Consider the following 16,631-nt stretch of genomic DNA (forward strand, 5'->3'; position numbering starts at 1 on the left):
TATGTTATAGTAGGTAGGATTTACGAGATACGACGATACCAGGAAACAATAACATATATATTGCTGTTTCTTTAGAGTCGAGTCGAGTGTTTATTAAATACAGAAGAAAATGCAATTATTATTTTAAAATGTTAATTTTAAAAGTCTTTCATCTGAAATATTAAGGCCACATAAGAAACAAAATAAAACAAAATTCAAGGCAGTTTGTATTTGGGAGCCTTTGGTCTGATTTCTCGGGTTTATTTGAGGTGGTGCGAACTAAAATTCTGAAACAAACGTAAACTTGGGGTAGGCCTAAGGGTAATCATTTTTCTTTTTTCATTTTCTAGAAGTAAAGAAAAAAACAAAATAGGAGATAGTTCTCAGTTAGACAAACCGGTTTTTGTTTCAATAATCAGCAATATTTTTTTAAATAGTGAAAAGAAATTAATTATTTTAAACAGTTCCAATTAATTACTATCCAATACTAACAAATTATCAATATTTTACTAATACAGTATATAAAACACAGTATCATAAAACGCTTCGATTTTAGTAGGACTATGCATAAAATAATGTAAACATCTACATACAGTTTTTACATTGATGAGGCTATCGGCACACCCGCGTAGTTTAACGTTTTCTGTATGCACGGTCGACCGTGCCTGTAATTAAAAGTTTTCTATATGCACGGTCAACCGTGTCTGTAATTTAAAGTTTTCTATACGCATGGTCGGCCGTGCGTGTAATTTAAAGTTTCCTATATGCACGGTCGACCGTGCCTGTAATGTAAAGTTTCCTATATGCACGGTAGACTGTGCATGTAATGTAAAGTTTCCTATATGCACGGTCGACCGTGCCTGTAATGTAAAGTTTCCTATATGCACGGTCAACCGTACCTGTAATGTAAAGTTTCCTATATGCACGGTCGACCGTAAATTAGTATCTTCCAATTCTTAGACTTTTAATTTACCGAATTTACTATGAGGGGCGTGCGGTGACTTTCTGTCTTATATTTTAAAATTCTGCGCTGCACAAGAAGTTTGTTACACAATACAAACAAATCTATAAAGATTAAGAAAGACTGTTTTTCACATTACAACGGAAGCCCAATGCAAAATAAAAGCAAACTTTTTTATCCGATGTTTGCATATACAAATTACCGACTATAACGTCACATCGGACAAAATGGAAACGAGTTTATTCCGAGCTATTTTGTTATAAGAATTAAAAACTTAGGGCAGAAAAGTCCTATTCCAAATGTAATCTGAACTTTTCCTTACTTTTATTTTATAAAATAAGAAAATTTTAATTGGACATTTTACGCAGTTGATGTAGCCAAGCACACTTTCTAACCGTCAGAGCATGCTTGCCAAGCAGAATAAATTAAGCAAAACAAGAGCACAGATGTGTGTTACGCTCCATTGGCTTCTGACCTATGAAAAGGTCAGGTAGACAGATAACATAAACCTGAAATTGCACAATTAAAACAGAAACTTAATTAACTCAGAACAACAACTTAATTAAAGTACTATCAAAACGTGCAACTGGTGTCTTTAGAAATATGCTACAATACTTTTAAGTTGAATAAAAAATAAGAACTATAAAATGAACTATCATACTGATCTGCAAGAAATATAAAAATATTATTTTTTACAAGCTAACCAAAAATTAAATATCTTACAGTTAATAAAGTCTGAAAATAAAATTGTACAACAGTATATAAATGTACATTTCTAATATTGTAATTATTAGTTAATTAATCCACAACTTGGTATTAAATATTATAGAACATTACTGATACTATTTTACCTATATTATAGAGATACAGTACACAACTTATTCACTTTACTTAATAAATATGTTTAGTCTTTCATTAAAAATTCTAGTAAAAATGTTTTTTCTTCACATTAACATAGTTTTTAAAGCTCTGTCTACACTATCAAACTAGTTTGACAAAAGTGTGATGTGCCCAAATATGGTAGTAATATGACATCATCGTGTCCATATATGGGCACATCACATTTTTTGTCACACAGAGTTTGATAGTGTACTAGACAGAGCTTTAGTTATTATTTCTGTTTATGTTGTTAGTATTCCTTTAAAAGAAGTTTTGATTTTTGTCCAAAAGCTCAAGTGTACGTATGACACGCCATGTGTGCAAAAATGTATATCTTTTTACCATTATTAAGCTGAATGCTGAATCAGACAGCAATACCCCTATTAAAGGGACACCTTCAGGACCTAAGTATACTCAACAAAGTGTTCCTAAAAGTATTCCCTTGATAGTGGTCTCCCAAAGGAGGGCTTCTACTGCACTACAGCAGAGAGGGATATTTTGTAGCGGTGCTATGTTGTTTAACAAAAAAATGAATAAATGTCGGAATTGAACCAACACCCCAACCAAGCTTAAATACCATTACAAATACGGATTCACAAGTATTGCTTTTAAATAACCACAGTATTGCCTTTTAAACATAGTTCCCTGATAGCCGAATGGCAATCAAACTATTATTAAAAATTATTAGCGCAAAATTTCCAATTTTTTAATATATATTTAAGATCATGGTTTTACACTAGAAAAAAATAAATGAAAAAAAAATTTCAGATTTATCTTTTAAAATAATACTTTTCCTGATCATACCACATTAATACTCTGCAATGTCTCGTTAAACACGGTTTTTAAAAGTTTAAAAGAATTAAAATACTTTTAAAATTTCGATCCTGAAATAATGGGGTGTGGTCCTTAAGATTTTAATGTCGATTATCTATTATTTATCAGAACTTCTTTCATTTATCATTTTAGTTTTTTTAAAGATCTATTTTTATCTCAAAAACAGCCGTCCTTCCAGCTCTCATCTTTGGTCTTGTAATAACTCCTGGAAGCAGGAATGGCCCTGAAAAGAAAAATTAATAAAATTATATAATTTATTAAAATTATTATTATTAAAATCTTCATTGAGAAACGCTATCATAGAAATATTATCCACTTAGTGGATAACCCCTTGTTATTGTCAGGATCTTTTAATATTCTTCTTTCTTTCCACGAATTTTGTTTGCAGCGTATCTCTAATTCTGGCACACAAAATAGAGAGCACACTAACATTTTTTCAATGGCATAATCGTTTTTCTGTGCGCAATATTCTAACGTATGACGTGCATGTGGCGTTCAAATCTAGTTGAATTAATTACCTTTTATTCGGTGTAGCTATTTTACTTCTTGGTATTGTTGAACTACCCATAAGTCTTGGTTTTGGTATCCCGCTACCACGAGAAGCTGTCATTTCACTTCCGATAGCCCGAATTGGTATCCCCTTACCTTGGGGCGACAACGATCGTCCTTTTGAAGGTGACGGGGGCTTCAGTCCGCCTTTAGGTGGGGTCATCGACCTATTAACTGGTATCGTTCCAGGTTGTTTTAATCGACCTTCATGGCCGTTATGTGCACGTGGAGATCCAGAGGGCGATGAATTGAATGATCGGTTTAAATTTGGCATACTCCCGCCGTGGCCTTCGTTACGTCCTGTCAAAAAATAAACGATAATATAAGATTAATTTAATGTTATTTAATATATTATTACTAGAATTCATCTTTAATTTGCATATAAAGCTCCTGTGATTATGTTTTGTGAACAATTGAAATTATACAAAACTGAAATTTGCATAAATTCCAGGTGCTGCATCTGTACTGATACGTGTTTGGCTTGAATGCTGTGTTTGTGCTATTGTTATTCAATGTGTAACACAGTAGAACACCTACTAAGGGGACACTTTCAGGATCAAACAAAGTGTCCCTTTAATAGGATGTCCCCTTAATAGGCTACTAGCCAAATAGCACAAGGGACTTCAGGGCACAGATGTGTAAAAGGTTGGAAATAAACCTTAAAAAATCAAATAAATAACTTCATTTGCCATTTATTTTATAAAAAGTTTTATATAAAATATATTGTGGGGAGTGAAACACTTTTAAGTATTTCAAAGATTGCCCTAATTAAACTAATTCATGCAGTGTACAGTATTAAAAACGTTTGTCTTATCAAATCTATTATATCTAAAAGTTTTGAGTAGTAGTCAGTAACAACAAGAAAGTTGAATGAAGTAGTATAAAGGCAATAACAATAAAATTGTTTTCAAAATGAGAAATAACCTAGAAACGTATAAAATAAGTTATATTAAAACATGCACTATCTTATTCTTAGTTTCCAAAAGGCCAACTCGGACAGCGTTGTACGGCAAGGCCCGATGCGTATTCTCGTCAGGAGAAAATAAAAAGTTGTATAAAGTTCTATTGACTACTTAAAAACTACGCACGACGCTACCTCGTCTCGTCGGAATTTAACTTTAGACAGCACCAACGAGTCAAGATCTTTTGTAGGGCCTCGTCGTATGACACTGTCTGAGTTGGCCTTAATGAGGACAAAGTACGGTACTGACATAACCGACAAGGAATTACAATACAATCAAATCATGTGAAAATTGAGAGTTAGTGACAAAAAACACTATCACATAAAAAGCTGTGTTATTTAAGAGATAAGGTGTATACAGTATACTGTACATCCCAAACACAATCTTACTGAATAACAGAAAAAACATATAATTGCTATTGTTCAGTTTTCTCTTAAACAAAATAGGCTTTGCAGTTTTGTTGTTGATATTTAAATGTGATAGTGTTGAAGAGCATTATCATGTACAAAAATCACAAAGTGAATATAAAGCAAGCCTAAATTCTTTTTTGTTTTGTTTATTTTTTTGTAGCAGTTCCCTATATAATAACACTACGTGGTTTTGTGTGTTTATCTTTTTCCATCTTATTAATTAATATGTACATATATAACTTGAATGTATCAATACCATAATAAAATAGTTGATTTTTTTTATCGCTATAAAAAATCTATCGAAATAGAACTGCTACAAAAACTCTCAAAGAATTGATATTTACAGTAGAACACTCCTATTAAGGAGACACCTCTATTAAGGGGACATCCCTATTGAAGGGATACCCCTATTGAAGGGATATCCCTATTGAAGGGACACCCTTATAAGAGGACAGTTTGTTACGTCCTGAAGGTGTCCCCTTAATAGAGGTTCTACTGTATTTAAACTACGAGTTTAAAGAGTCAATCAAGATTAGAAAACAAAACACCGAATCAAAAGCACCGCCACCAAACATTTCATATATAATGTTCTACCTTCTTCCTCATCAAAATCGTCGTCCACGTATACAGGTTCGTGAACCGGTATCGTGTTATGATGCGGATGCTCCGCCACGCTTGTTAATCCGGGTGCAAATGCTGTTAGAAGGCAAGATTATTCAGAAAAGAAAAACAAAGAAATTAATTTAATATTAATTGAAAAGAGAGCTGAAATTTGTTGCAGAAAAAGAGTATATTATTAGTTTAGAACATCAATAATTAAACTTGTTTACATTTAGATCAAGAATAAAAAATCATTTCTGTTTTTTAGTATGTGTAATAATCAATAAATACAGTAACATCTCAATGCAAATGCTCTATCTCATACCCACATATCTGCCTTCGTTCAATTCACAGGAAATTTCCCCTAAAGGCCAATTTACACAGACCAGCGGTAACAGTAAGCAGAAAACAAAAATATGGAATCTATGTAATTTCTATGACAATTTACACAAAACGCAGATTGGTTGAGATACACATTCTATGTGTGACAAGCTATATGGTTTTCTGCTTACCGTTATCGCTCGTCTGTGTAAATTGGCCTTTAATAGGGGTGTCCCAAAGAAGGGACTGTATGTATTTGTTCAGACAGAGGCATGTGGCATGCACTTGAGAGATGTTACCGTATATACAGTACAGTCTACTCTCCCAAAATCAGACTTTTCTTGAGGCTCAAACAGTACCAAATTCATTTTTACCATTAAAAACACATTCCGAATACTAGATTTTCAAGAAAATCAGACATATTAAGCTAGCTAAAAGGTGTCCGGTATTGGGAGAGTTGACTATATTAAGCATTTTAACAAGTCCATGCTGAAGCCAAGCAATGGGTGTGAGTAGCCACAAGCATACATAAATCTAGGAAGATTACTGCACTGCATTGAAAAGAAATGTCGACAAATTTAATCATTTAAATATCATCATTATGTGAATATTTTGTGAGTAAAATATATCATTCTGTAAACATGGTGATCTTATTCAAGTGATTAAAATATTTAATGTCAAACACTAACGATTCTACCACAAATTGAAAAGACTCAGTGATAAAAACAAAAAGAAGTTGTCATTTTAAAAAACATGTTCTAAAAAAAAAAAATTCAATATTCATATAAAAGTAAAATTTTAAACTATTTGAAATGATATATACAGAAGAATGCATAAGTTTTATCAATGTCTGTAAATGAGTAAAAATTAGTTTTAATAAAATAATTGGAAATTATTAAATTTAGTCCCTCCCCTCCCCCTCTTACACCCCAATACCTTACCCTAATCTCACTTAACACAAGATGCACTTGCACAAAATAAAAATATCAAAAACACATCAAACCATGCTATGAAAACGACAAACAATAAATCAAGACGTGTCAATCAATCTGGCGTGAAAACCATCAACAATCAATGCGCAACGAGCGATGACCGACCATGCACGACCAAACTTACCCATTGCAAGCTTTTGCAAGTCGGACAAGCTAAGTCCTTCGTCGTTATCAAAAGCTGAGCAATTCTGAACACGAGAACCGAAACTATACCTTCGAACATCACCTGTATAGTTAAACATGCAGATGAGGTATTTACATGATTATGAATTATGCATACATTTAAATGAGTTAGAACGTAATACTGAATGAACCTGTTATTCTGTTTACTTTAAAAAAGGGATAAATAAATTATGTACAGTTAATTGATTAAACATCAAGCCACTTGGAGGAATTTTCACTTGAACAATTTAAATATTTTTATGTCTTGTCATATTGTATTTTTGTGAGGGTCCCTAATGTTCAGCTTCGGCTGGATGGACCACCCTCGTAAAATATTGTTGAAAAATAAATCAATCAATTTTTGGGTCCCAAAGGTGTCCCCTTAATAGGAGGTCTACCATACTTAAAAACACAAACCGGATAGTTTGGCCAGCCCAAGGGTGCTCAATGTTGGGTTGAAAAAATTGTTCTTAACTTACTATGCTAATAATAAAAATAAAAAAAACAATTTCAACTAAAGGAAATTCAGTTTGATTGTTAAAAAAAATTTCTGTCAAGTCAGATGATAAATAATCTGAAGACAACTTAACCACTGATTAAAAAAAAAATAAGGAAATGAAATTCTTTAAAATGAAGGAAATAATTAGGATTATTAATGCCACTGGAAGTGTAACATCCTGTGTTTTATCGTGAACTTTGTTTTTTAGAAAATTTATTGTAATTCATTGAGTGTAAAACCGTTCATTTCTGTAAAAGTAAATGACATTGAACATTAAACGGGCTAAAATATAGATTTTATAGCGAAAATTAAAGGTGTTATTTGAAATAGGACGACAAAAATAAAGGGCTTTCAAAATGACTTGCATGAGTGGATCCAACAAAGTATCCCTTAGTGGTTGATCATAGTAAATAAACAATACATTTCCTTTTGTTCTGTCACATGAAAATGTCCACTTCATTAGGGTGTACTCTTAATAAGGATGTCCCCTAAAGAGGGGTGTCCCAAAGGAGGGGTTCTACTATATTTCAGTAAACAATACTATTTTCTTTGCCATGATCTCTCAATTTACAATTAGTTTATTTAAAACTGTATCAAGTTAGTAACAGGTATGGGTGATTATGATTTCCTAAATGTTTAGTTGGCAATGGGTGATAGAAAATACTAGGTACTTCGTACAAGGCCAGAATTAAAAGTAAAAATAAAATGAACAATTTCAAACTTTAGCAAATAATAAACTAAATATATTTTTTTGGTAGAAGGCCAAAATTATAAAATATGACCAGTGGTCATATGCTAAAAAATATTGGTACGTGATATGCCCAAATATAGTAGTGATGTGACATCATCATGTCCATATATGGGCACATCACATTTCTTTTGTCACATAAAGTTTCATAGTGTAGACATAGCTTTACACTACAATTAAAATAAAATTTCAAACTTGAACAAATAAAAAATTACAAGGCCAAATTTACAGTTAAAATAAAATTATTAATTTTGAACTTTAGCAAATAAAAATTTAAATCCATTTCCATAATAATACTTCAACAATGTTAGCCTTGGGAGTTTCAATGAATCGTATAATTACAGATTCGCATGAGCCATTAAATATCGCTTTATCAAACACGATCATAATTAACGTAAATTGGTAATTTGTCCGCTACAAAGGCCAGATAATTACCAGACAAGTTGTGTAATAAGTGTGAAAATAATACACACATAAACGAGTACTAAATACAGTAATTGATTATTTAAAAAACAAAACACACACTCGTGTCTGACAAGTGGGAGAAGTCTTTCTTAAGCTCTGTCTACACTATCAAACTAGTTGATATTTTTAAATATGGTAGTGATATACCCAAATGTGGTAGTGATATGCCCAAATATGGTAGTGATATGACATCATGTCCATATATGGGCACATTAAATCTTTTTGTCACATAAAGTTTGATAGTGTAGACAAGGCTTTATCAGGGGTAAATTTACATTGTCAGTGATAAATTGTACAATTTAATAAGATATTTTCAGATCTATGGGGTTAGGCTTTCGTATAATAAAGCAAGGCCACATTATAATTAGCATCGTAACAGCAGAGTGGTCAGACTTGTCATAGAATGGTGTGAACATCTGCTACGATATGAAAGCATACCTCTGTACAGTAGGTCTGAACAGAACCTTAATTGGGCAGATTGATGTTAGTATAAATATATAAATTCAGGGTTTCAAAAATGTATCAAGTGAGATGAAGAAATAATTTATACTACTTCAAAAATAAGCCCAACAAATAAAGTTATTATTATACCTATGACAAATAGTTCCCTTTTCACTAATTGCCATAAAAAAACCAAATACATCAAGACTTTCTATTTGACATAACAAAACAATAATTGAAAGAAATCACTGATTTCCTGGCAAACAATTCCTTGTTTTGAACTTTTAACATTAAACCTGGCTCTGCTATTGTCTAGTAACACTCCACCTGTTGCAAAAGTGAACTATACTCAAATATAAAGTACATTGCATTATTATACATACAGAGTGGCCAAGTAAAATAAAGCTTTGCCATTATATGTTAATCCTCCACCTGTTGAACAAAATATAACTTGTGTTATAATACAGAAAATCTAGCTACAAAACTAGGTGTAACCAAAGCAACAGGACTTTGCTATAAGCTGCTATTACACCACCTGTTATTGAAAAACTAAAGACGGTAAAAAACACCATACAAAGATACAGATAAAATAAATATTACTGTAATACCAGAGACAATTTTGCGAACCAACAAAATAATTAATTTATAATAAATGAATAAATTTATGGTTCTTAAAATAAAACATATTAAAAGATACAAACCATCGCATTTTCGGACTTTTTCTAATGAAGCTCGTCGCCGTAAAACAACTTTTCCGGAATCGTTTTCATATTCTGACCTATTTAGTTGCGTTTCGCTACCAGACTTTGCACGTGGTGAGGATACGAGTGAATTCTCCGATGACGCAGGGGATACTGACGTAGGACGCCTTGGTGTGTTGGCTGGAGAGTTTTGCGTTGCCTTTCGTAAACCTGATAGAATAAAATTATGAAATACAAATAACTTTAATAATGTTGAAATATTATAGCGGTCAGTGTTTCACTAAAGTTGGAATTGGACAACAAAGAATACGTTATTTTAGCAAAGAAATAATGTAACATAGGATATTGGTTGAAACCATAATGTCTATGTTGGAAATGAAACAGCAGTTTTTAGTGCCAAAAAAGGGTGTGGTTAAGGTGTGGCTGAAATGCGGTAAGGGCGTGGTTAGCCTGTTTTATTTCAACTATTTATAAGTGTGGTTTATACTTGTCAAGCATATCAATATCTCGAAATCTTGATTTCTTTGACATACTGTATTAAGGTGAAAATTAGAGTTACAAGTAACTACTAGAGTTGTAAAAACCATTACTACTCCACTCTCTAAGCCTCAGCTTAGTTTATCCAGGGAAGAGTGAAATCACATTCTTCCCTGGTTTATCTATTCTGTAATTGGCGAGTTGGTGGATGAACTTCGACCTATGCATAGAAAATGAACTTTAACCTCATTGACAACTTACTATCTTCTTGCATTTTGGCCAATATTTGTACGTCTGTTACATCTTCTAACTTAGCCAGACCATCCTCACTTCTCCTCCTTTCTTCCATCCTACGATCTTCACTTCGTCTTCTTGGTGTGGTATTTGCTGACGTACTAGGAGGGGACAAGGGGGGAGAGTTTCCCGTTGATGACTGCTCAGAATTTGCCGAATTACCTGTCAAAAAGGTATTAGTTTTTCAATCAAACAAATATGAATTCTTTCAGTGTAAAAACTATGTACACTTTAATAAAATGCAATTTCAACAAAAAGAAAAGAAAAAGCACACAGTGGTATATTCTGGATATGGGGGGAGGGTTTCAGGTGTAAAATGTGTGAACTTAAATGGCATACATACAATTGTCTAAATCTAATCCATTTGAATTTCTTCTTAGAGCGGACGGCCTACCAAAACTGTTCCTTTTAGCTGTAAAAAAGAAAAATACATTTATCAATGATAATTAACAAAGAGTTGTCCGACGGTCAACGCCTCAAATGAGACTTAAGCTCAAATTTTATGTGACAAAAAAAATGTGATATGCCCATATATGGACATGATGATGTCATATCACTACCATATTTGGGCAGATCACTACCATATTTAGGCACATCACACTTTTTTTGTCAAACTAGTTTGATAGTTTAGACAGAGCTTTAGTGTCGTTTCTTTTTTTCATCAATAGTAGTTGTACAGTTATATTACTAACATCCCATGATAATTGATTTTCAGGCAAATCAAATAGTTATTGTTAATTAATTAATTATCTTAATTATTTGCATTTTGCCAAGTACTGTATTTCACTTATTTTTGTGTGCTTTGTTTAAGCTGGGTTCCAACTAGCGATGCAACGTAACGCAATCTACGCAACGAAAGAAAATGCCCTTCCGATAATTGTATTTGCCCCCTCCTGCGTAAAATAAAACCTGCGATGTTTTCAGCACTGATGCGTCGTCGGTACCCACTTGTGATTGCGCAATACAGCACTTTGCGTCAATACGTCGCCGTGTTGCGTCTCTAGTGGGAACCACGCTTTACTGAAGAAAACAGATTTATATACCTCTAGAGACTTCATCTAACTTTGCTTGTAAGGATTTCTTGGCCGATTCCATTTCTCTACTTGGATTATCAAAATCCTTGCGAACCCATTTTTCAGGACTTAGTAGTCGCTGTTCAGGTGTCGGTACCTTCACAGGAGACATATATAACCTACAAAATTTGAAAAAAAAAAATCAATTATTAAGTAATATCATTTCTCTGAAATCTCACTCTCTTTTCATAAGGTAATTACATTGTTTTTCCTAAATTTTATGAAAAATATTTAAACAAAATTTTGGCCAATCACCCAAAGCAGTGGAAATTTATACAAGTTATAATGTAGCACACATACAAAGATCAACTGATTTAATCTTTAAATTTGTTTTAATACTAAAACTGATTTAAAAATTTTATCTACAGTACAATACTGCTCAATACATTGTAAAAAGAAGATTGAATAAAAGGTATGTCGCACAGGATGATTGGAAGCATGTAATTGCAAACTGTCCCATGATAAAGTACAGTAGTTTTTGCTAGGCCAATAACTCCATATGTGGCTCATCAACAGTAGCTATGATCAGCTGATGCTAGAGCATTTTGAATGTCCTATCATTCACGCACTACGACAGTGTAAATCTATCAATCAATCTCTTTTATTCATCTCATAAAAAAACAATACACTTAACAAAAAAAGAGTAAAACAAATTTAAAATGAAAGAGACTACCAGGAAACCTCAAGGGGATTGTGAAATAATTACATTAAGATGAATAAATAAATAAAAAGCCTGTATAGACGAATAGATTTAATTTAAGCAATCGTATCTGGATAAGCCTTACTGTACAAATTGAAGTCCTGTAGTTTTGCTACAGTACCTGCAGACCAGTAAACTCTCAATCCTCATCATGATGTTCTATTCCAAGCATTTTGAATGTGCGATCATTCATGCCTACTGGTTAGTGTAAATAACCTATCATGTCTTAAATAATCCTAAAAATGTGTTATATAATCATTTCTACAACCTTATTGTAGTTTCTGCTAGGCCAGTCAACTCCAGATGTGCCTCATCAATAGCCTTAAGTGCTGACGTGCCATTGGCCCATTTTAAATGTCCCATATCGTTCATGCCTAGCTTAATATCACTCGTTCGTCGTTCTAGCTTGCGAATCTTCTTCCTAATCTCCTCAACTTCGGATTTAACGCATTCGTTAACGATACACTGAATAGCAGACTGAAAAAGTCCTGAAAAATCATCCTGGATAAATTTTGTCATCACGGTCATCAGTTTGACCAGAAGATTGTCCATCTTCTCGGCATCCGAATCAAATATTTTTGCCAGTTCACCTCGAACGATCCAGGTCAGTTCCTCTGTGTTGGTCAAATTGTTACAGCATTGACCATTACATGTGCAAATTGTGTGGTCTGTCTTGGTAACAGGCATCGGGAAAGTTTCAAATCGAAACAAAATATTATCACTTCAAATGAATCTAACTTGTTGCGTTTACAAAATTTAAAGTTGTTGTTTCAAAGGGTGTCAAATTCTTAGAACTTATCACAGGAAATCAACAATTTAAAATGTCAAATTGGCCCAAGTCAATTTGAGATTCAAAAAATGCAGTGACCAAATCAGCCAATGGGTTAAGCCGTCAAACACGCACGGGTGAGGTGAGAATTCATCGGGTCAGTTGAATAATCACTAGTGCAAAGATTGTCGTCAATGTTTAATGAAGCGTGAAACAAAATGTAACCGATCATGAAAGTGAATCCAAGATTTTACAGGAAGCGGTTATTGTTTGAAATCTATGTGGTAGAAACGATAGCGTCGTCCTGTTCGTATTAATCAATCCAGTTGCATCATTGATGTCATCAACTTTGTGGTTGTGGTGCCAAGTTCAGTCTACCCCACTTATTGCTCAAATTAGTATGTACAAATTGGGAATTTTGCCATTTATATACGATCAGTGCTTGATCAAAATTCTTTTGCATGTACTCTAAAGCTCTGTCTACACTATCAAAAGAGTTTGACAAAAAAAGTGTGATGTGTCCAAATATGGTAGTGATATTCCAAAATATGGTAGTGATATGACATCATTATTATATGGGCACATCACATTTTTTTGTCACATAAAGTTTGATAGTGTACAGTAGACAAGGCTTACTGTAAGTGGTTGTAAACTACCAGCCAGCATGCACAGTACTGACATACAGTAATACTGTATGTTCAGGCAATGATTCCCCGAACTGTTGTTATATAAAACGATAATAAATACAATAGATGTACAGTATCGTTACCATGTACAGCTTGTTATTATTCTTATTCTCAACAACCATTGTTAATGATAGGAACTGCATTGTGTAAACAAGGCACAAACAGTCAGTAAAACTCCTATTAAGGGGACAACGTGAGACCAGTCAAAAGTGTCCACTTTAACAGCACTGGGTGTCCAATCAATTGGTTGAACGTAGCGTTAGAACATACTGCCTTTTGGTTCATCGATTAAGTGTTCCTTTAATTAACAGGGGTGTTCCCTGAATAAGGGTGTCCTAAACAAGGTGTTCTACACTGTACACAAAATCGACACTACACTGAGATGTCGACAACCAGAGTTGCAAGGTGGTTTTCTTGGATATTAGGACAATACAATATCATTATCATCAAATGAAAAATTACTATAAATACCATTTACTGGATTTTAATAGAAATTGTAAAAACAAAAACATGCGAAACAATATCTGATTCTAAATTTTTTTTAATTGTTTCTATAGAAATATTAGTATTCACACACATTCATAAAATAAAATTCCTGCGATTCAATCAATTGTTTATAGTTATAAATGATGGGCCAACACACAGATATTAAACCTGTGTTACCTAAAGCATTAGAAGAGAACAATACAGAAGCTAGGCTTGATTGGGTTTCCAGGGGTAACAGCTGATGCTAAACAAAAGAAATCTCCTTGGGTACAAAAATGGATAAAATACATGTGTAGGCCTACAACATTCCTGAAAACAAAATTGCATAAAAACTATGTCTATTTTTGTTTTAAGTTATTTAATAAATATCAACAATACTGTATAATTAAAATGTCAATTAAAATATTTTTAATGACACTGTGACAGAATCAATGAGATACTGTAGAACCCTGTTAAGAGGACCAAACAAAGTGTCCCTTTAATACTAGGGGTACTGTATCTCCTGAAGAGATTGGCTATTGTGTTAAAACATTGCTCTTGTTAGTTTCACAGGAAAATGTCCCCTCATTAGAGGTGATGTCCCTCATAGAGGTTCTTCTACAATTAAAGGACAAATTGACCGAGGATCATATTTTTACAATGTATTAGGGATGTACATATGATTTCGCGAGATTAGGGATATCGCCGCACGAGCTCGCCGTACAGCCGTCGCCGTAAATTGCTGTGACGTCACAGGTGCATCGCATAAAAAAAAAATGGTTTTCATAAATTATAAGAAGTATTTAAAATTCATAAATTATCAAATTAGATTCAAGTTAGGCTATAGGGGTTTTGAATTAGGCATAAACAGAAAACCTACCAGTATTTATCTAATGTTGACATAACAGAGGAAAACCAATTATGTACTAATCCACATAGAATACTGGACAACACATGTGCTGGCAAGGGATACAATTAATGACAAATATGTCAATTGGCATAATTTCCAATTTAATTATGGCAGTCATTTAAATATCAAAACAGCTTGACATATTTCAGTATTTTAAATATTAGATGTTATAATGTTATTAAACTATGTCTACACTATCAAACTAGTGTGTTTGAAAACATATAAAAAAAGTGTGATGTGCCCAAATATGGTAGTGATATAACCAAATATGGTAGTGATATGACATCATCATGTTCATATAGGCACATCACATTTTTTTGTTACATAAAGTTTGTTAGTGCTTTATAACTATTCAATTAAAGACTGTTTCAACTGTGGTTGAATTACTGTAGATCCCAAAACAAATGCTACAGTAAAAGTAACTGTGATAAAACTATGAAACCTGGGCATATTAAAAAGGGGCGGATCCAGAATGTTGGGAGGGGCCGGACAGGTGCAAATAAGGGTACTCTCTTCCAACAATTAAAAAGGGTGGTAGGGGCAGGTCTACTGTACCAAACATGCATAGGAGTGTTACTGTATCCCTGATAATCTTTTTACATTTATTTCAATGAATATATTAGTGATTTGAACTAGTATGTTGTACTGTATGTACAGTATAGTCATAAGTATTATATTACTCTTTTTATTATTATTATTTAATTTCAATTAATGTTATTATTTAATTTTTTATACGTAATCATACTGTAGGTAAGTCAACAAAATATTATGATACAGTCCTTTCAAGCAGTGACATTTGCTTTATATAATGGTAACCAGCTAACAACTTTCAAGTATTGAGAACAATTTTAAGACTTAATTGCAATAATACTAAAAGCTATGATGAATAAACTAATCAACTTGTTTAGCGTGCCTTGCCAAAAAAGTTAATCATAAATGGAGTTTGTCCCAAGGCTATTCTTACATATATATACTGGTTAAACTAACTAGTTTGCCTCACCTCAACTCTACTTACTAGGCTAGTAAAAGTACTACTGTACTGCTTGAATGCCGGCCCAGGGCCAATATGAGACGGTGTTGATTGGGCTGGTATGGTATAGAATAGTACAAAAACATTGACATTGTGGCCCTTAATTAGCTAGGTTGTAATCGGACCCTGTAAAGATGAAGTATAGTTTTCCTAGAGAGAGTAGTAGGCCTGTCATAGCCTTTTTTATATAATATTAATAAATAGGCCTAGGCCCTAGGCCTAATCTAAAATAAAATGCAATTCAATAAAAACTTACCAACTATCTTCATCTTCTTCACAATCAATAGGGTGTAAATGAAAGTCTATAGTCTTGACACTGTCCAAAGATGAATTTAAATCTACCTTTCCATTACTATTAGATGAATGTACAGGCGATCCCCCTACAGGAGAAGAATTGTTTAGGCCTAGGCCTACATGTGCATTTGTATCCGCATCGTTGATCAGCGAGGAGGAACCGTTTTTCCCCCGGCCAAGTTCGGGGGTCACGATAGAGTTTGCTTTACTCCTCAACAATTCGTTCTGCTTTTCGAGTTTTTTTACAAGATCCTGAAGTTTCTTGACTTCGATTTCAGGGTCAACATTAGCCCCCATTTTCTGGTTCAAATAAATGATAGTGTCGCTCTTTTAAGAGCTAGTTGTACTTCCATAAATTTGTTATGTTGTCATTTTTCTGACTCGCTCTTTTCTCTGATCCGCCTTCTCGAACTCCGCCATTGGTATAAAC

At 33.3% G+C, this 16,631-nt stretch overlaps 1 protein-coding gene across 4 annotated transcripts; it reads right to left on the minus strand.

Annotated features, from left to right (window-relative positions):
• Window positions 1–1,079: 1,079 nt before the first annotated feature.
• On the minus strand, window positions 1,080–16,611 carry LOC144841900 (SLAIN motif-containing protein 2-like). Of its 4 annotated transcripts, XM_078698187.1 has the most exons (9): window positions 16,164–16,611; window positions 11,318–11,466; window positions 10,618–10,686; window positions 10,242–10,436; window positions 9,504–9,713; window positions 6,612–6,713; window positions 5,169–5,270; window positions 3,172–3,502; window positions 1,080–2,876 (listed from the first exon to the last, which is right to left on the minus strand). In XM_078698187.1, exons 1-9 carry the CDS (start codon window positions 16,496–16,498, stop codon window positions 2,810–2,812), a joined length of 1,560 nt encoding a protein of 519 aa, XP_078554313.1. In that variant the 5' UTR covers window positions 16,499–16,611; the 3' UTR covers window positions 1,080–2,809. The 4 variants fall into 4 exon arrangements, with proteins under 4 accessions (XP_078554313.1, XP_078554316.1, XP_078554315.1 ...); XM_078698190.1 differs by lacking the exon at window positions 6,612–6,713; XM_078698189.1 differs by lacking the exon at window positions 5,169–5,270.
• Window positions 16,612–16,631: the final 20 nt, after the last annotated feature.

The sequence above is a fragment of the Antedon bifida genome, chromosome 5 (genome assembly GCF_963402885.1).
Source record: "Antedon bifida chromosome 5, ecAntBifi1.1, whole genome shotgun sequence".
NCBI classification, from domain to species: domain Eukaryota; kingdom Metazoa; phylum Echinodermata; class Crinoidea; order Comatulida; family Antedonidae; genus Antedon; species Antedon bifida.

Excerpts from the sequence above, each read along its gene's own strand:
- LOC144841900 (XM_078698187.1), bottom strand. The coding sequence starts at position 16,498 with ATGGGGGCTAATGTTGACCCTGAAATCGAAGTCAAGAAACTTCAGGAT. Across the intron at positions 10,687-11,317 it reads GTTAGATGAAGTCTCTAGAG|CTAAAAGGAACAGTTTTGGT; the intron begins GTATATAAATCT and ends TCTTTTTTACAG. Across the intron at positions 9,714-10,241 it reads GGCCAAAATGCAAGAAGATA|GTTTACGAAAGGCAACGCAA; the intron begins GTAAGTTGTCAA and ends TTATTCTATCAG.